Below are 21,045 nucleotides of genomic sequence, written 5' to 3'. Positions count from 1 at the left end.
AGGTTGTTCTGTGTGTCTGCTGCCTATGGCACTGCTGCATCTCCATCTCCTGTAGCAGTCAGAACATGTTGTTCTGTGTGTCTGCTGCCTATGGCACTGCTGCATCTCCATCTCCTGTAGCAGTCAGAACATGTTGTTCTGTGTGTCTGCTGCCTATGGCACTGCTGTGTTTCAGCCTGGTTAAACTGACTACAACTGTCAAAAATATTTAGAAGATTCATATGTGAAAATGTCTCCATATAGTAAAATAAATAATCTTCCAATGTTTTTCTCCCAAATCAGACTTGGACATAACTGATCTCATAAACCTATTTAGATATGACAAGATTTGTATCAAAGTGTCCTCCATTAATATATATATAAAATATCTTCCATTGTTACACATAACTGCAGAAATACAACTACTGCTGTTATATAGTCAAATCTCTCTGTAATTGTCAGGCAACACAACACTCATTGTTCAGGAGATGGAGCTACAGTAAAATGAATATGGTGGGGTCCTCTTTGCTGCAGAGCTGACGTCAACCTCACAGAGTCTTACAGGTCCATGGAGGTCAGGGGTCAGGGGTCAGTCAGGGTGCAGCCACCAGAGAGGGGTTAGAGGTCAGGGGTCAGGGGTCAGTCAGGGTGCAGCCACCAGAGAGGGGCTAGAGGTCAGGGGTCAGGGGTCAGTCAGGGTGCAGCCACCAGAGAGGGGCTAGAGGTCAGGGGTCAGGGGTCAGTCAGGGTGCAGCCACCAGAGAGGGGCTAGAGGTCAGGGGTCAGTCAGGGTGCAGCCACCAGAGAGGGGCTAGAGGTCAGGGGTCAGTCAGGGTGCAGCCACCAGAGAGGGGCTAGAGGTCAGGGGTCAGTCAGGGTGCAGCCACCAGAGAGGGGCTAGAGGTCAGGGGTCAGTCAGGGTGCAGCCACCAGAGAGGGGTTAGAGGTCAGGGGTCAGGGGTCAGTCAGGGTGCAGGGGTCAGGGGTCAGTCAGGGTGCAGCCACCAGAGAGGGGTTAGAGGTCAGGGGTCAGGGGTCAGTCAGGGTGCAGCCACCAGAGAGGGGCTAGAGGTCAGGGGTCAGTCAGGGTGCAGCCACCAGAGAGGGGTTAGAGGTCAGGGGTCAGTCAGGGTGCAGCCACCAGAGAGGGGCTAGAGGTCAGGGGTCAGTCAGGGTGCAGCCACCAGAGAGGGGTTAGAGGTCAGGGGTCAGGGGTCAGTCAGGGTGCAGGGGTCAGGGGTCAGTCAGGGTGCAGCCACCAGAGAGGGGTTAGAGGTCAGGGGTCAGGGGTCAGTCAGGGTGCAGCCACCAGAGAGGGGTCAGGGGTCAGGGGCTAGAGGTCAGGGGTCAGGGGTCAGTCAGGGTGCAGCCACCAGAGAGGGGCTCTCTGGGAGGGAGTGGTCATAGAACACAGGAGAAAACAGACACCCCCGTATCAAATCTCCCAGCTGTCACTGAAATACTGGTCTTCCTCCTCTTCCTCCTCCTCCTCCTCATTAAGCTGTGTCAGCATGGTGTGCAGAGTGTCCTTCACCTCCCTCACCTCCTGCTCCAAGGACTGTGGTGTTGTGGTTAAGGAATAGAACATAGCTGATATACTAACCCCAAAACAACCTCCCTCCCTCCCTCCTCTCTCTCTCTCTCTCTCTCTCTCTCTCTCTCTCTCTCTCTCTCTCTCTCTCTCTCTCTCTCTCTCTCTCTCTCTCTCTCTCTCTCTCTCTCTCTCTCTCTCTCTCTCTCTCTCTCTCTCTCCCTCCCTCCCTGCCTCTCTCCCTCTCTCCCTCTCTCCCTTCCTCCCTTCTCTGAGCAGATTTAGGATGGAGGTGGACATTGTAATATCCATGATAATATTCATAACGACTCTGATGAATCTGCTGGAACTGATGACAATTCATCACTTTCCTTCTTAATGAGGAGGCTGATTGGAAAGAAAATATGAATATGTTTCTCTCTCTCTGCCTCTCTTGGCTCCTATACAGTACATAGAGGTTGTTAAGATAAGGGATGGTAATGTATGAATATGTTTTTCTCTCTCTCTGCTTCTCTTGGCTCCTATACAGTACATAGAGGTTGTTAAGATAAGGGAAGGTAATGTATGAATATGTTTCTCTCTCTCTGCTTCTCTTGGCTCCTATACAGTACATAGAGGTTGTTAAGATAAGGGAAGGTAATGTATGAATATGTTTCTCTCTCTCTGCTTCTCTTGGCTCCTATACAGTACATAGAGGTTGTTAAGATAAGGGAAGGTAATGTATGAATATGTTTTTCTCTCTCTCTGCTTCTCTTGGCTCCTATACAGTACATAGAGGTTGTTAAGATAAGGGAAGGTAATGTATGAATATGTTTTTCTCTCTCTGCTTCTCTTGGCTCCTATACAGTACATAGAGGTTGTTAAGATAAGGGAAGGTAATGTATGAATATGTTTTTCTCTCTCTCTGCTGCTCTTGGCTCCTATACAGTACATAGAGGTTGTTAAGATAAGGGAAGGTAATGTATGAATATGTTTTTGTCTCTCTGCTTCTCTTGGCTCCTATACAGTACATAGAGGTTGTTAAGATAAGGGAAGGTAATGTATGAATATGTTTTTCTCTCTCTCTGCTTCTCTTGGCTCCTATACAGTACATAGAGGTTGTTAAGATAAGGGAAGGTAATGTATGAATATGTTTCTCTCTCTCTGCTTCTCTTGGCTCCTATACAGTACATAGAGGTTGTTAAGATAAGGGAAGGTAATGTATGAATATGTTTCTCTCTCTCTCTGCTTCTCTTGGCTCCTATACAGTACATAGAGGTTGTTAAGATAAGGGAAGGTAATGTATGAATATGTTTTTTCTCTCTCTGCTTCTCTTGTCTCCTATACAGTACATAGAGGTTGTTAAGATAAGGGAAGGTAATGTATGAATATGTTTCTCTCTCTCTGCTTCTCTTGGCTCCTATACAGTACATAGAGGTTGTTAAGATAAGGGAAGGTAATGTATGAATATGTTTCTCTCTCTCTGCTTCTCTTGGCTCCTATACAGTACATAGAGGTTGTTAAGATAAGGGAAGGTAATGTATGAATATGTTTTTGTCTCTCTGCTTCTCTTGGCTCCTATACAGTACATAGAGGTTGTTAAGATAAGGGAAGGTAATGTATGAATATGTTTTTCTCTCTCTCTGCTTCTCTTGGCTCATATACAGTACATAGAGGTTGTTAAGATAAGGGAAGGTAATGTATGAATATGTTTTTCTCTCTCTGCTTCTCTTGGCTCCTATACAGTACATAGAGGTTGTTAAGATAAGGGAAGGTAATGTATGAATATGTTTTTGTCTCTCTGCTTCTCTTGGCTCCTATACAGTACATAGAGGTTGTTAAGATAAGGGAAGGTAATGTATGAATATGTTTTTCTCTCTCTGCTGCTCTTGGCTCCTATACAGTACATAGAGGTTGTTAAGATAAGGGAAGGTAATGTATGAATATGTTTTTCTCTCTCTGCTTCTCTTGGCTCCTATACAGTACATAGAGGTTGTTAAGATAAGGGAAGGTAATGTATGAATATGTTTTTCTCTCTCTGCTTCTCTTGGCTCCTATACAGTACATAGAGGTTGTTAAGATAAGGGAAGGTAATGTATGAATATGTTTCTCTCTCTCTGCTGCTCTTGGCTCCTATACAGTACATAGAGGTTGTTAAGATAAGGGAAGGTAATGTATCAATATGTTTTTGTCTCTCTGCTTCTCTTGGCTCCTATACAGTACATAGAGGTTGTTAAGATAAGGGAAGGTAATGTATGAATATGTTTTTCTCTCTCTGCTTCTCTTGGCTCCTATACAGTACATAGAGGTTGTTAAGATAAGGGAAGGTAATGTATGAATATGTTTTTCTCTCTCTGCTTCTCTTGGCTCCTATACAGTACATAGAGGTTGTTAAGATAAGGGAAGGTAATGTATGAATATGTTTTTCTCTCTCTGCCGCTCTTGGCTCCTATACAGTACATAGAGGTTGTTAAGATAAGGGAAGGTAATGTATGAATATGTTTATCTCTCTCTGCCTCTCTTGGCTCCTATACAGTACATAGAGGTTGTTAAGATAAGGGAAGGTAATGTATGAATATGTTTCTCTCTCTCTGCCTCTCTTGGCTCCTATACAGTACATAGAGGTTGTTAAGATAAGGGAAGGTAATGTATGAATATGTTTCTCTCTCTCTGCCTCTCTTGGCTCCTATACAGTACATAGAGGTTGTTAAGATAAGGGAAGGTAATGTATGAATATGTTTTTCTCTCTCTGCCTCTCTTGGCTCCTATACAGTACATAGAGGTTGTTAAGATAAGGGAAGGTAATGTATGAATATGTTTTTCTCTCTCTGCCCCTCTTGGCTCCTATACAGTACATAGAGGTTGTTAAGATAAGGGAAGGTAATGTATGAATATGTTTTTCTCTCTCTGCCTCTCTTGGCTCCTATACAGTACATAGAGGTTGTTAAGATAAGGGAAGGTAATGTATGAATATGTTTCTCTCTCTCTGCCTCTCTTGGCTCCTATACAGTACATAGAGGTTGTTAAGATAAGGGAAGGTAATGTATGAATATGTTTCTCTCTCTCTGCCTCTCTTGGCTCCTATACAGTACATAGAGGTTGTTAAGATAAGGGAAGGTAATGTATGAATATGTTTCTCTCTCTCTGCCTCTCTTGGCTCCTATACAGTACATAGAGGTTGTTAAGATAAGGGAAGGTAATGTATGAATATGTTTCTCTCTCTCTGCCTCTCTTGGCTCCTATACAGTACATAGAGGTTGTTAAGATAAGGGAAGGTAATGTATGAATATGTTTCTCTCTCTCTGCCTCTCTTGGCTCCTATACAGTACATAGAGGTTGTTAAGATAAGGGAAGGTAATGTATGAATATGTTTCTCTCTCTGCCTCTCTTGGCTCCTATACAGTACATAGAGGTTGTTAAGATAAGGGAAGGTAATGTATGAATATGTTTCTCTCTCTCTGCCTCTCTTGGCTCCTATACAGTACATAGAGGTTGTTAAGATAAGGGAAGGTCATGTTTCAACCTTGTTTTAGGTTTTTGTCAGGGTTCATCTCCCTACACGCCGCCTGACAACACATTTCCCACAATCTACCTGTCCCAAATGATCCTCTGGTTCTTTCTCTGTAGAGTGACAGAGTGGTCAAAGAGAACCACAGATATCCTGTCTACCCAACGGAGCCTGGGACAGACAAAGACACACACACACACACACACACACACACACACACACACACACACACACAGACACACACACAGACACACAGACACAGACACACAGACACACACAGACACACAGACACACACAGACACACAGACACAGATACAGATAATAATAATCATTATGAAAACATACTTCGTCTCGCTCTGTGTTTTCATAATTTTCCGTCAATTCGCAAGTGGCTGAATCTCACTGGAGAAATCATCAGAGCGAGGGAAACAGCGCCCCTCTGTCTCAGTATGTGTGGCCCATGTATCTGATGCTGTCTGGACCGAAAGAGTATGACATGTTGCCTCTGTAGCATTTGATTGATTGATGCCAGCAAGCGTTTGGCCTCCCTTGCAAATTTTTTAAATAATATAATTAGCCAATCAGCGTTGAGCTGAGCTCAACTGTGGGTTGTCTTGGTGCAGCAAAACGTTCCCCAAGGGAGGCCATTTTGGATTTGGCTTCACACCAATCAAATCACTTCCTAAGCAAAACGGCATCATTGTCAGACAAACGTCTGTTTCTGGTCTGCTTGTGTTGATGTCCTGCAGTAGCTAGCTTGCTAAATCGGCCCTTTCCTAAGCCATGGATGGAGATGGGGATTTGGACTTGTGGTTTTGACTTAATTCTCTGTACAGGCCAATGATTATGACGGCGATTCTAATCTAACCATGAATTAATATATTGTGCCACTGGCCTGAGACGATTGAAGTTCAATATGTAGCCTAGATGTAACCTAGTAGACTAGCTAACTAGCTAACTTAGCTGGTTCATTGTTGCTCATGTAGACTAGCTAACTAGCTAACTTAGCTGGTTCATTGTTGCTCATGTAGACTGGCTAACTAGCTAACTTAGCTGGTTCATTGTTGCTCATGTAGACTAGCTAACTAGCTAACTTAGCTGGTTCATTGTTGCTCATGTAGACTAGCTAACTAGCTAACTTAGCTGGTTCATTGTTGCTCATGTAGACTAGCTAACTAGCTAACTTAGCTGGTTCATTGTCCATGACAGGAAGTTAGGCTAGCAAGCATTTTTGCTAGGTAGCCTATGACAACAAAAAGTAAAAGCATACAGTATGACAGAGACATAGACCGTTTTTCCAACATGAAAGAGAGGAGGATGGCATTGGTGTTCAACTCAAGTAGGGTGAGTAAAAAATAAAAAAAAATATATATACTTGCACGCGCAAGTTTAAAGTTTAAACCCAGTACCGGTTTAAAAAATGAATGGAAGTATGGAGGTAGTTTTGTGCCACCAAAAATAAAAGGGGTTAAATATGTGTCCAAAAAACGACAATATATCATGATCTTTCTTCCATCTCCTAGATACAGGACAGACTCTTCAAAACCTGGTTTCTTATTATTTATTTTCTGCCTGTCCTTTTTGCTATTTCTGAATGTGTTGTTCAATGTGTTCCTATGGGCTTTAGTAGTAAAGGACAAATTCGATATTTTATCAAATAATTTGTAAGTATTATTTTTTATACCTACAGGGGTCCTAACATTCTAAATCAAATATCTTAATGATCCATGGTTTGACCATCCTAAAACAATCCCATATGTTAGCTTAGTAGAACCCCCCCCCCCCAAGGCTTTTAGAGGGTTAATATTAAGGCTATGTGAGAGGTTATAGACCTACAGTCAATGCCCAGATTTCAGTTTCCATTTAACCATCTGAACAGTAGGCTACAGTTCCCTTGACGTGCCACAGGCCTATCTGAAGTCCCAGTTCCCTTGACGTGCCACAGCCCTATCTGTTCCCTATCTGAAGTCCCAGTTCCCTTGATGTGCCACAGGCCTATCTGAAGTCCCAGTTCCCTTGACGTGCCACAGGCCTATCTGAAGTCCCAGTTCCCTTGACGTGCCACAGGCCTATCTGTTCCCTATCTGAAGTCCCAGTTCCCTTGACGTGCCACAGGCCTATCTGTTCCCTATCTGAAGTCCCAGTTCCCTTGACGTGCCACAGGCCTATCTGAAGTCCCAGTTCCCTTGACGTGCCACAGGCCTATCTGTTCCCTATCTGAAGTCCCAGTTCCCTTGACGTGCCACAGGCCTATCTGAAGTCCCAGTTCCCTTGACGTGCCACAGCCCTATCTGAAGTCCCAGTTCCCTTGACCTGCCACAGCCCTATCTGTTCCCTATCTGAAGTCCCAGTTCCCTTGACGTGCCACAGGCCTATCTGAAGTCCCAGTTCCCTTGACGTGCCACAGGCCTATCTGTTCCCTATCTGAAGTCCCAGTTCCCTTGACGTGCCACAGGCCTATCTGAAGTCCCAGTTCCCTTGACGTGCCACAGGCCTATCTGTTCCCTATCTGAAGTCCCAGTTCCCTTGACGTGCCACAGGCCTATCTGTTCCCTATCTGAAGTCCCAGTTCCCTTGACGTGCCACAGGCCTATCTGTTCCCTATCTGAAGTCCCAGTTCCCTTGACGTGCCACAGGCCTATCTGAAGTCCCAGTTCCCTTGACGTGCCACAGGCCTATCTGAAGTCCCAGTTCCCTTGACGTGCCACAGCCCTATCTGTTCCCTATCTGAAGTCCCAGTTCCCTTGACGTGCCACAGGCCTATCTGAAGTCCCTGTTCCCTTGACGTGCCACAGGCCTATCTGAAGTCCCAGTTCCCTTGACGTGCCACAGGCCTATCTGTTCCCTATCTGAAGTCCCAGTTCCCTTGACGTGCCACAGCCCTATCTGTTCCCTATCTGAAGTCCCAGTTCCCTTGACGTGCCACAGGCCTATCTGAAGTCCCTGTTCCCTTGACGTGCCACAGGCCTATCTGAAGTCCCAGTTCCCTTGACGTGCCACAGGCCTATCTGTTCCCTATCTGAAGTCCCAGTTCCCTTTACGTGCCACAGGCCTATCTGTTCCCTATCTGAAGTCCCTGTTCCCTTGACGTGCCACAGCCCTATCTGTTCCCTATCTGAAGTCCCAGTTCCCTTGACGTGCCACAGGCCTATCTGAAGTCCCTGTTCCCTTGACGTGCCACAGGCCTATCTGTTCCCTATCTGAAGTCAGAGTGGGTGGGGTTATATCCTTCCTGTTTGGCCCTGTCCGGGGGTTTCTTCGGATGGGGCCACAGTGTCTCCGGACCGCTCCTGTCTCAGCCTCCAGTATTTATGCTGCAGTAGTTTATGTGTCGGGGGGCTGGGGTTAGTTGGTTATACCTGGAGTACTTCTCCTGTCTTATCCAGTGTCCTGTGTGAATTTAAGTATGCTCTCTCTAATTCTCTCGTTCTCTCTTTCTCTCTGAGAACCTGAGCCCTAGGACCATACGTCAGGACTACCGGGCATGATGACACCTTGCTGTCCCCAGTCCGCCTGGCCTTGCTGCTATTCCAGTTTCAACTGTTCTGCCTGCGGTTACGAAACCCCTACCTGTCCCAGACCTGCTGTTTTCAACTCTTAATGATCGGCTATGAAAAGCCAACTGAGAGACCTGAGCCCTAGGACCATACGTCGGGACTACCGGCCGTGGTGACTCCTTGCTGTCCCCAGTCCGCCTGGCCTTGCTGCTATTCCAGTTTCAACTGTTCTGCCTGCGGTTATGGAACCCCTACCTGTCCCAGACCTGCTGTTTTCAACTCTTAATGATCGGCTATGAAAAGCCAACTGAGATTTATTCCTGATTATTATTTGACCATGCTTGTCACTTATGAACATTTTTGAACATCTTGGCATGGTTCTGTTATAATCTTCACCCGGCACAGCCAGAAGAGGACTGGCCACCCCTCATAGCCTGGTTCCTCTCTAGGTTTCTTCCTAGGTTTTCGCCTTTCTAGGGAGTTTTTCCTAGCCACCGTGCTTCTACACCTGCATTACTAGCTGTTTGGGGTTTTAGGCTGGGTTTCTGTACAGCACTTCGAGATATTAGCTGATGTAAGAAGGGCTATATAAAATAAAATTGATTGATTGATTGATTGAAGTCCCAGTTCCCTTGACGTGCCACAGGCCTATCTGTTCCCTATCTGAAGTCCCTGTTCCCTTGACGTGCCACAGCCCTATCTGTTCCCTATCTGAAGTCCCAGTTCCCTTGACGTGCCACAGGCCTATCTGAAGTCCCAGTTCCCTTGACGTGCCACAGGCCTATCTGAAGTCCCAGTTCCCTTGACGTGCCACAGGCCTATCTGAAGTCCCAGTTCCCTTGACGTGCCATAGGCCTATCTGTTCCCTATCTGAAGTCCCAGTTCCCTTGACCTGCCACAGCCCTATCTGTTCCCTATCTGAAGTCCCAGTTCCCTTGACGTGCCACAGGCCTATCTGAAGTCCCAGTTCCCTTGACGTGCCACAGGCCTATCTGTTCCCTATCTGAAGTCCCAGTTCCCTTGACGTGCCACAGGCCTATCTGTTCCCTATCTGAAGTCCCAGTTCCCTTGACCTGCCACAGGCCTATCTGAAGTCCCAGTTCCCTTGACCTGCCATAGGCCTATCTGAAGTCCCAGTTCCCTTGACGTGCCACAGGCCTATCTGTTCCCTATCTGAAGTCCCAGTTCCCTTGACGTGCCACAGGCCTATCTGAAGTCCCAGTTCGCTTGACGTGCCACAGGCCTATCTGTTCCCTATCTGAAGTCCCAGTTCCCTTGACCTGCCACAGGCCTATCTGAAGTCCCAGTTCCCTTGACGTGCCACAGGCCTATCTGTTCCCTATCTGAAGTCCCAGTTCCCTTGACGTGCCACAGGCCTATCTGTTCCCTATCTGAAGTCCCAGTTCCCTTGACGTGCCACAGGCCTATCTGAAGTCCCTGTTCCCTTGACGTGCCACAGGCCTATCTGTTCCCTATCTGAAGTCCCAGTTCCCTTGACGTGCCACAGGCCTATCTGTTCCCTATCTGAAGTCCCTGTTCCCTTGACGTGCCACAGCCCTATCTGAAGTCCCAGTTCCCTTGACGTGCCACAGGCCTATCTGAAGTCCCAGTTCCCTTGACGTGCCACAGGCCTATCTGTTCCCTATCTGAAGTCCCAGTTCCCTTGATGTGCCACAGGCCTATCTGAAGTCCCAGTTCCCTTGACGTGCCACAGGCCTATCTGAAGTCCCAGTTCCCTTGACGTGCCACAGGCCTATCTGTTCCCTATCTGAAGTCCCAGTTCCCTTGACGTGCCACAGGCCTATCTGTTCCCTATCTGAAGTCCCAGTTCCCTTGACGTGCCACAGGCCTATCTGAAGTCCCAGTTCCCTTGACGTGCCACAGGCCTATCTGTTCCCTATCTGAAGTCCCAGTTCCCTTGACGTGCCACAGGCCTATCTGAAGTCCCAGTTCCCTTGACGTGCCACAGGCCTATCTGTTCCCTATCTGAAGTCCCAGTTCCCTTGACGTGCCACAGGCCTATCTGAAGTCCCAGTTCCCTTGACGTGCCACAGGCCTATCTGTTCCCTATCTGAAGTCCCAGTTCCCTTGACGTGCCACAGGCCTATCTGAAGTCCCAGTTCCCTTGACGTGCCACAGGCCTATCTGAAGTCCCAGTTCCCTTGACGTGCCACAGCCCTATCTGTTCCCTATCTGAAGTCCCAGTTCCCTTGACGTGCCACAGGCCTATCTGAAGTCCCTGTTCCCTTGACGTGCCACAGGCCTATCTGAAGTCCCAGTTCCCTTGACGTGCCACAGGCCTATCTGTTCCCTATCTGAAGTCCCAGTTCCCTTGACGTGCCACAGCCCTATCTGTTCCCTATCTGAAGTCCCAGTTCCCTTGACGTGCCACAGGCCTATCTGAAGTCCCTGTTCCCTTGACGTGCCACAGGCCTATCTGAAGTCCCAGTTCCCTTGACGTGCCACAGGCCTATCTGTTCCCTATCTGAAGTCCCAGTTCCCTTTACGTGCCACAGGCCTATCTGTTCCCTATCTGAAGTCCCTGTTCCCTTGACGTGCCACAGCCCTATCTGTTCCCTATCTGAAGTCCCAGTTCCCTTGACGTGCCACAGGCCTATCTGAAGTCCCTGTTCCCTTGACGTGCCACAGGCCTATCTGTTCCCTATCTGAAGTCAGAGTGGGTGGGGTTATATCCTTCCTGTTTGGCCCTGTCCGGGGGTTTCTTCGGATGGGGCCACAGTGTCTCCGGACCGCTCCTGTCTCAGCCTCCAGTATTTATGCTGCAGTAGTTTATGTGTCGGGGGGCTGGGGTTAGTTGGTTATACCTGGAGTACTTCTCCTGTCTTATCCAGTGTCCTGTGTGAATTTAAGTATGCTCTCTCTAATTCTCTCGTTCTCTCTTTCTCTCTGAGAACCTGAGCCCTAGGACCATACGTCAGGACTACCGGGCATGATGACACCTTGCTGTCCCCAGTCCGCCTGGCCTTGCTGCTATTCCAGTTTCAACTGTTCTGCCTGCGGTTACGAAACCCCTACCTGTCCCAGACCTGCTGTTTTCAACTCTTAATGATCGGCTATGAAAAGCCAACTGAGAGACCTGAGCCCTAGGACCATACGTCGGGACTACCGGCCGTGGTGACTCCTTGCTGTCCCCAGTCCGCCTGGCCTTGCTGCTATTCCAGTTTCAACTGTTCTGCCTGCGGTTATGGAACCCCTACCTGTCCCAGACCTGCTGTTTTCAACTCTTAATGATCGGCTATGAAAAGCCAACTGAGATTTATTCCTGATTATTATTTGACCATGCTTGTCACTTATGAACATTTTTGAACATCTTGGCATGGTTCTGTTATAATCTTCACCCGGCACAGCCAGAAGAGGACTGGCCACCCCTCATAGCCTGGTTCCTCTCTAGGTTTCTTCCTAGGTTTTCGCCTTTCTAGGGAGTTTTTCCTAGCCACCGTGCTTCTACACCTGCATTACTAGCTGTTTGGGGTTTTAGGCTGGGTTTCTGTACAGCACTTCGAGATATTAGCTGATGTAAGAAGGGCTATATAAAATAAAATTGATTGATTGATTGATTGAAGTCCCAGTTCCTTTGACGTGCCACAGGCCTATCTGTTCCCTATCTGAAGTCCCTGTTCCCTTGACGTGCCACAGCCCTATCTGTTCCCTATCTGAAGTCCCAGTTCCCTTGACGTGCCACAGGCCTATCTGAAGTCCCAGTTCCCTTGACGTGCCACAGGCCTATCTGAAGTCCCAGTTCCCTTGACGTGCCACAGGCCTATCTGAAGTCCCAGTTCCCTTGACGTGCCATAGGCCTATCTGTTCCCTATCTGAAGTCCCAGTTCCCTTGACCTGCCACAGCCCTATCTGTTCCCTATCTGAAGTCCCAGTTCCCTTGACGTGCCACAGGCCTATCTGAAGTCCCAGTTCCCTTGACGTGCCACAGGCCTATCTGTTCCCTATCTGAAGTCCCAGTTCCCTTGACGTGCCACAGGCCTATCTGTTCCCTATCTGAAGTCCCAGTTCCCTTGACCTGCCACAGGCCTATCTGAAGTCCCAGTTCCCTTGACCTGCCATAGGCCTATCTGAAGTCCCAGTTCCCTTGACGTGCCACAGGCCTATCTGTTCCCTATCTGAAGTCCCAGTTCCCTTGACGTGCCACAGGCCTATCTGAAGTCCCAGTTCGCTTGACGTGCCACAGGCCTATCTGTTCCCTATCTGAAGTCCCAGTTCCCTTGACCTGCCACAGGCCTATCTGAAGTCCCAGTTCCCTTGACGTGCCACAGGCCTATCTGTTCCCTATCTGAAGTCCCAGTTCCCTTGACGTGCCACAGGCCTATCTGTTCCCTATCTGAAGTCCCAGTTCCCTTGACGTGCCACAGGCCTATCTGAAGTCCCTGTTCCCTTGACGTGCCACAGGCCTATCTGTTCCCTATCTGAAGTCCCAGTTCCCTTGACGTGCCACAGGCCTATCTGTTCCCTATCTGAAGTCCCTGTTCCCTTGACGTGCCACAGCCCTATCTGTTCCCTATCTGAAGTCCCAGTTCCCTTGACGTGCCACAGGCCTATCTGAAGTCCCAGTTCCCTTGACGTGCCACAGGCCTATCTGTTCCCTATCTGAAGTCCCAGTTCCCTTGATGTGCCACAGGCCTATCTGAAGTCCCAGTTCCCTTGACATGCCACAGGCCTATCTGAAGTCCCAGTTCCCTTGACGTGCCACAGGCCTATCTGTTCCCTATCTGAAGTCCCAGTTCCCTTGACGTGCCACAGGCCTATCTGTTCCCTATCTGAAGTCCCAGTTCCCTTGACGTGCCACAGGCCTATCTGAAGTCCCAGTTCCCTTGACGTGCCACAGGCCTATCTGTTCCCTATCTGAAGTCCCAGTTCCCTTGACGTGCCACAGGCCTATCTGAAGTCCCAGTTCCCTTGACGTGCCACAGCCCTATCTGAAGTCCCAGTTCCCTTGACCTGCCACAGCCCTATCTGTTCCCTATCTGAAGTCCCAGTTCCCTTGACGTGCCACAGGCCTATCTGAAGTCCCAGTTCTCTTGACGTGCCACAGCCCTATCTGTTCCCTATCTGAAGTCCCAGTTCCCTTGACGTGCCACAGGCCTATCTGAAGTCCCAGTTCCCTTGACGTGCCACAGGCCTATCTGTTCCCTATCTGAAGTCCCAGTTCCCTTGACGTGCCACAGGCCTATCTGAAGTCCCAGTTCCCTTGACGTGCCACAGGCCTATCTGTTCCCTATCTGAAGTCCCAGTTCCCTTGACGTGCCACAGGCCTATCTGAAGTCCCAGTTCCCTTGACGTGCCACAGGCCTATCTGTTCCCTATCTGAAGTCCCAGTTCCCTTGACGTGCCACAGGCCTATCTGAAGTCCCAGTTCCCTTGACGTGCCACAGGCCTATCTGTTCCCTATCTGAAGTCCCAGTTCCCTTTACGTGCCACAGGCCTATCTGTTCCCTATCTGAAGTCCCTGTTCCCTTGACGTGCCACAGCCCTATCTGTTCCCTATCTGAAGTCCCAGTTCCCTTGACGTGCCACAGGCCTATCTGAAGTCCCAGTTCCCTTGACGTGCCACAGGCCTATCTGAAGTCCCAGTTCCCTTGACGTGCCACAGGCCTATCTGAAGTCCCAGTTCCCTTGACGTGCCATAGGCCTATCTGTTCCCTATCTGAAGTCCCAGTTCCCTTGACCTGCCACAGCCCTATCTGTTCCCTATCTGAAGTCCCAGTTCCCTTGACGTGCCACAGGCCTATCTGAAGTCCCAGTTCCCTTGACGTGCCACAGGCCTATCTGTTCCCTATCTGAAGTCCCAGTTCCCTTGACGTGCCACAGGCCTATCTGTTCCCTATCTGAAGTCCCAGTTCCCTTGACCTGCCACAGGCCTATCTGAAGTCCCAGTTCCCTTGACCTGCCATAGGCCTATCTGAAGTCCCAGTTCCCTTGACGTGCCACAGCCCTATCTGTTCCCTATCTGAAGTCCCAGTTCCCTTGATGTGCCACAGGCCTATCTGAAGTCCCAGTTCCCTTGACGTGCCACAGGCCTATCTGAAGTCCCAGTTCCCTTGACGTGCCACAGGCCTATCTGTTCCCTATCTGAAGTCCCAGTTCCCTTGACGTGCCACAGGCCTATCTGTTCCCTATCTGAAGTCCCAGTTCCCTTGACGTGCCACAGGCCTATCTGAAGTCCCAGTTCCCTTGACGTGCCACAGGCCTATCTGTTCCCTATCTGAAGTCCCAGTTCCCTTGACGTGCCACAGGCCTATCTGAAGTCCCAGTTCCCTTGACGTGCCACAGCCCTATCTGAAGTCCCAGTTCCCTTGACGTGCCACAGCCCTATCTGTTCCCTATCTGAAGGCACTGCTACCATCCTCTTCTACCTCCTCCTTTCTCTTTATCTTCAACTCTCCATTTCACATCTTTTCTCTTATTGAATTAAACTTAACACCACAAAGACATTGTCCTTTTAGCCTCTGTGGATCGATGTTAACATTTGGTGATTGCTGTGCAGGCTATTTGGTGATTGGTGATTGGCTATTTGGCTACATTCAGCCTTATGCACTAATGCCAGATAGCCTAAAATAATAAAATAAAAACCTCAATGTAGTCTATAGATATACTGTAAGAATTATACATTTATGGATTTTTTTAAGGCATTGTTTTCTCTTTATTCAACCCAACTGCCCTTCATGGTAATTCACACACCCTCTGGTAACTCACACACCCTCTGGTAACACACTCACACACCCTCTGGTAACTCACACACCCTCTGGTAACTCACACACCCTCTGGTAACACACTCACACACCCTCTGGTAACTCACACACCCTCTGGTAACTCACACACCCTCTGGTAACACACTCACACACCCTCTGGTAACTCACACACCCTCTGGTAACTCACACACCCTCTGGTAACTCACCCACCCTCTGGTAACTCACCCACCCTCTGGTAACTCACACACCCTCTGGTAACTCACACACCCTCTGGTAACTCACACACCCTCTGGTAACACACTCACCCACCCTCTGGTAACTCACACACACACCCTCTGGTAACTCACACACCCTCTGGTAACACACTCACACACCCTCTGGTAACTCACACACCCTCTGGTAACTCACCCACCCTCTGGTAACTCACACACACACCCTCTGGTAACTCACACACCCTCTGGTAACTCACACACCCTCTGGTAACTCACACACCCTCTGGTAACTCACACACCCTCTGGTAACTCACACACCCTCTGGTAACACACACACCCTCTGGTAACACACACACCCTCTGGTAACTCACACTCACCCACCCTCTGGTAACTCACACACACACCCTCTGGTAACTCACACTCACCCACCCTCTGGTAACTCACACACACACCCTCTGGTAACTCATACACCCTCTGGTAACACACTCACACACCCTCTGGTAACTCACACACCCTCTGGTAACTCACCCACCCTCTGGTAACTCACCCACCCTCTGGTATCTCACACACCCTCTGGTAACTCACCCACCCTCTGGTAACTCACCCACCCTCTGGTAACTCACACACACACCCTCTGGAAACTCACACACCCACCCTCTGGTAACTCACACACCCACCCTCTGGTAACTCACTCACACACCCTCTGGTAACTCACACACCCTCTGGTAACACACTCACCCACCCTCTGGTAACTCACACACCCACCCTCTGGTAACTCACTCACACACCCTCTGGTAACTCACACACCCTCTGGTAACACACTCACACACCCTCTGGTAACTCACACACCCTCTGGTAACTCACACACCCTCTGGTAACTCACTCACACACCCTCTGGTAACACACTCACACACCCTCTGGTAACTCACACACCCTCTGGTAACTCACCCACCCTCTGGTAACTCACACACACACCCTCTGGTAACTCACACACCCTCTGGTAACACACTCACACACCCTCTGGTAACTCACACACCCTCTGGTAACTCACCCACCCTCTGGTAACTCACCCACCCTCTGGTGACTCACCCACCCTCTGGTAACTCACACACCCTCTGGTAACACACTCACCCACCCTCTGGTAACACACTCACCCACCCTCTGGTAACTCACACACACACCCTCTGGTAACTCACACACCCTCTGGTAACACACTCACCCACCCTCTGGTAACACACACACCCTCTGGTAACTCACACACCCTCTGGTAACTCACACACCCTCTGGTAACTCACACACCCTCTGGTAACACACTCACCCACCCTCTGGTAACACACTCACACACCCTCTGGTAACTCACCCACCCTCTGGTAACTCACACACACACCCTCTGGTAACACACTCACACACCCTCTGGTAACTCACACACCCTCTGGTAACTCACACACCCTCTGGTAACTCACACACCCTCTGGTAACTCACACACACACCCTCTGGTAACTCACACACCCTCTGGTAACTCACACACCCTCTGGTAACACACTCACACACCCTCTGGTAACTCACACACCCTCTGGTAACTCACACACCCTCTGGTAACACACTCACACACCCTCTGGTAACACACTCACACACCCTCTGGTAACTCACACACCCTCTGGTAACTCACACACCCACCCTCTGGTAACTCACACACACACCCTCTGGTAACTCACACACCCTCTGGTAACACACTCACCCACCCTCTGGTAACTCACACACCCTCTGGTAACTCACACACCCTCTGGTAACTCACACACACACCCTCTGGTAACTCACACACCCTCTGGTAACACACTCACACACCCTCTGGTAACACACTCACCCACCCTCTGGTAACTCACACACCCTCTGGTAACTCACACACCCTCTGGTAACACACTCACACACCCTCTGGTAACACACTCACACACCCTCTGGTAACTCACACACCCTCTGGTAACTCACACACACACCCTCTGGTAACTCACACACCCTCTGGTAACTCACACACCCTCTGGTAACTCACACACCCTCTGGTAACTCACACACCCTCTGGTAACACACACACCCTCTGGTAACTCAAACACCCTCTGGTAACTCACCCACCCTCTGGTAACTCACACACACACCCTCTGGTAACTCACACACACACCCTCTGGTAACTCACACACCCTCTGGTAACTCACACACCCTCTGGTAACACACTCACCCTCTGGTAACTCACACACACACCCTCTGGTAACTCACCCACCCTCTGGTAACTCACACACACACCCTCTGGTAACTCACACACCCTCTGGTAACTCACACACCCACCCTCTGGTAACTCACACACCCACCCTCTGGTAACTCACACACCCTCTGGTAACACACTCACCCACCCTCTGGTAACTCACACACCCTCTGGTAACACACTCACCCACCCTCTGGTAACACACTCACACACCCTCTGGTAACTCACACACCCTCTGGTAACTCACACACCCTCTGGTAACTCACACACCCACCCTCTGGTAACTCACTCACACACCCTCTGGTAACTCACACACCCTCTGGTAACTCACACACCCTCTGGTAACTCACACACACACCCTCTGGTAACTCACACACCCTCTGGTAACTCACACACCCTCTGGTAACTCACACACACACCCTCTGGTAACTCACACACTCTCTGGTAACTCACACACCCTCTGGTAACACACTCTCACACCCTCTGGTAACTCACACACCCTCTGGTAACTCACACACACACCCTCTGGTAACTCACACACACACCCTCTGGTAACTCACACACCCTCTGGTAACTCACACACCCTCTGGTAACACACTCACCCACCCTCTGGTAACTCACACACCCTCTGGTAACTCACACACCCTCTGGTAACTCACACACCCTCTGGTAACTCACACACCCTCTGGTAACTCACACACCCTCTGGTAACTCACACACCCTCTGGTAACTCACACACCCTCTGGTAACTCACACACCCTCTGGTAACTCACACACCCTCTGGTAACACACTCACCCACCCTCTGGTAACTCACACACACACCCTCTGGTAACTCACACACCCTCTGGTAACTCACACACCCTCTGGTAACTCACCCACCCTCTGGTAACTCACCCACACACCCTCTGGTAACTCACACACACACCCTCTGGTAACTCACACACACACCCTCTGGTAACTCACACACCCTCTGGTAACTCACACACACACCCTCTGGTAACTCACACACACACCCTCTGGTAACTCACACACACACCCTCTGGTAACTCACACACCCTCTGGTAACACACTCACCCACCCTCTGGTAACTCACACACCCTCTGGTAACTCACACACCCTCTGGTAACACACTCACACACCCTCTGGTAACTCACACACCCTCTGGTAACTCACACACCCTCTGGTAACTCACACACCCTCTGGTAACTCACACACCCTCTGGTAACTCACCCACCCTCTGGTAACTCACACACCCTCTGGTAACTCACACACCCTCTGGTAACTCACCCACCCTCTGGTAACTCACACACCCTCTGGTAACTCACACACCCTCTGGTAACTCACACACCCTCTGGTAACTCACACACCCTCTGGTAACTCACACACCCTCTGGTAACTCACCCACCCTCTGGTAACTCACACACCCTCTGGTAACTCACACACCCTCTGGTAACTCACACACCCTCTGGTAACTCACCCACCCTCTGGTAACTCACACACCCTCTGGTAACTCACACACCCTCTGGTAACACACTCACCCACCCTCTGGTAACTCACACACCCTCTGGTAACTCACACACCCTCTGGTAACTCACACACACACCCTCTGGTAACTCACACACACACCCTCTGGTAACTCACACACCCTCTGGTAACTCACACACACACCCTCTGGTAACTCACACACCCTCTGGTAACTCACACACCCTCTGGTAACACACTCACACACCCTCTGGTAACACACTCACACACCCTCTGGTAACTCACACACCCTCTGGTAACTCACACACACACCCTCTGGTAACTCACACACCCTCTGGTAACTCACACACCCTCTGGTAACACACTCACACACCCTCTGGTAACTCACACACACACCCTCTGGTAACTCACACACCCTCTGGTAACTCACACACCCTCTGGTAACTCACTCACCCACCCTCTGGTAACTCACACACCCTCTGGTAACTCACACACCCTCTGGTAACTCACCCACCCTCTGGTAACTCACACACCCTCTGGTAACTCACACACCCTCTGGTAACTCACACACCCTCTGGTAACTCACCCACCCTCTGGTAACTCACACACACACCCTCTGGTAACTCACACACCCTCTGGTAACTCACACACCCTCTGGTAACTCACACACCCTCTGGTAACTCACACACCCTCTGGTAACTCACACACCCTCTGGTAACTCACACACCCTCTGGTAACTCACCCACCCTCTGGTAACTCACACACCCTCTGGTAACTCACACACCCTCTGGTAACACACTCACACACCCTCTGGTAACTCACCCACCCTCTGGTAACTCACACACCCTCTGGTAACACACTCACACACCCTCTGGTAACTCACCCACCCTCTGGTAACACACTCACCCACCCTCTGGTAACTCACACACCCTCTGGTAACTCACCCACCCTCTGGTAACTCACACACCCTCTGGTAACTCACACACCCTCTGGTAACTCACCCACCCTCTGGTAACTCACCCACCCTCTGGTAACTCACCCACCCTCTGGTAACTCACCCACCCTCTGGTAACTCACCCACCCTCTGGTAACTCACACACACACCCTCTGGTAACTCACACACCCTCTGGTAACTCACCCACCCTCTGGTAACTCACACACACACCCTCTGGTAACTCACCCACCCTCTGGTAACTCACACACCCACCCTCTGGTAACTCACACACCCTCTGGTAACTCACACACACACCCTCTGGTAACTCACCCACCCTCTGGTAACTCACACACCCACCCTCTGGTAACTCACACACCCTCTGGTAACACACTCACCCACCCTCTGGTAACTCACACACCCTCTGGTAACTCACCCACCCTCTGGTAACTCACACACCCTCTGGTAACACACACACCCTCTGGTAACTCACACACCCTCTGGTAACTCACCCACCCTCTGGTAACTCACACACCCTCTGGTAACTCACACACCCTCTGGTAACTCACACACCCTCTGGTAACTCACACACCCTCTGGTAACTCACACACCCTCTGGTAACTCACACACCCTCTGGTAACTCACACACACACCCTCTGGTAACTCACACACACACCCTCTGGTAACTCACACACACACCCTCTGGTAACTCACACACCCTCTGGTAACTCACACACCCTCTGGTAACTCACACACCCTCTGGTAACTCACACACACACCCTCTGGTAACTCACACACCCTCTGGTAACTCACACACCCTCTGGTAACTCACACACCCTCTGGTAACTCACTCACACAGTGAAGTAAGAGGTAAAGGATATGAGTGAGTGCCTGGTCTCTGTTCTGTATGGCTGTCTGGAGGTCATCCTCCAGGATCAACAGCCTATCA

At 49.8% G+C, this 21,045-nt stretch overlaps 1 protein-coding gene across 1 annotated transcript in view; it reads right to left on the bottom strand.

Annotated features, from left to right (window-relative positions):
* Window positions 1-861: 861 nt before the first annotated feature.
* LOC311100942 (uncharacterized protein) overlaps window positions 862-21,045 on the bottom strand; it is a 127,752-nt gene continuing 107,568 nt past the window's right edge. Inside the window, exons 14-15 of the mRNA XM_084141918.1 lie at window positions 20,976-21,045; window positions 862-1,537 (exon numbers count right to left, since the gene is read on the bottom strand). The exon at window positions 20,976-21,045 is cut by the window's right edge and continues 74 nt beyond it. Of these exons, the coding sequence (XP_083998044.1) occupies window positions 1,415-1,537; window positions 20,976-21,045 (193 nt within the window). The 3' untranslated portion in view covers window positions 862-1,414. The remainder of the gene's footprint in view (window positions 1,538-20,975) is intronic.

Source organism: Coregonus lavaretus, assembly GCF_964263955.1.
Source record: "Coregonus lavaretus genome assembly, chromosome: 25".
NCBI classification, from domain to species: domain Eukaryota; kingdom Metazoa; phylum Chordata; class Actinopteri; order Salmoniformes; family Salmonidae; genus Coregonus; species Coregonus lavaretus.
This window is presented reverse-complemented; position numbering and strand designations above follow the sequence as displayed.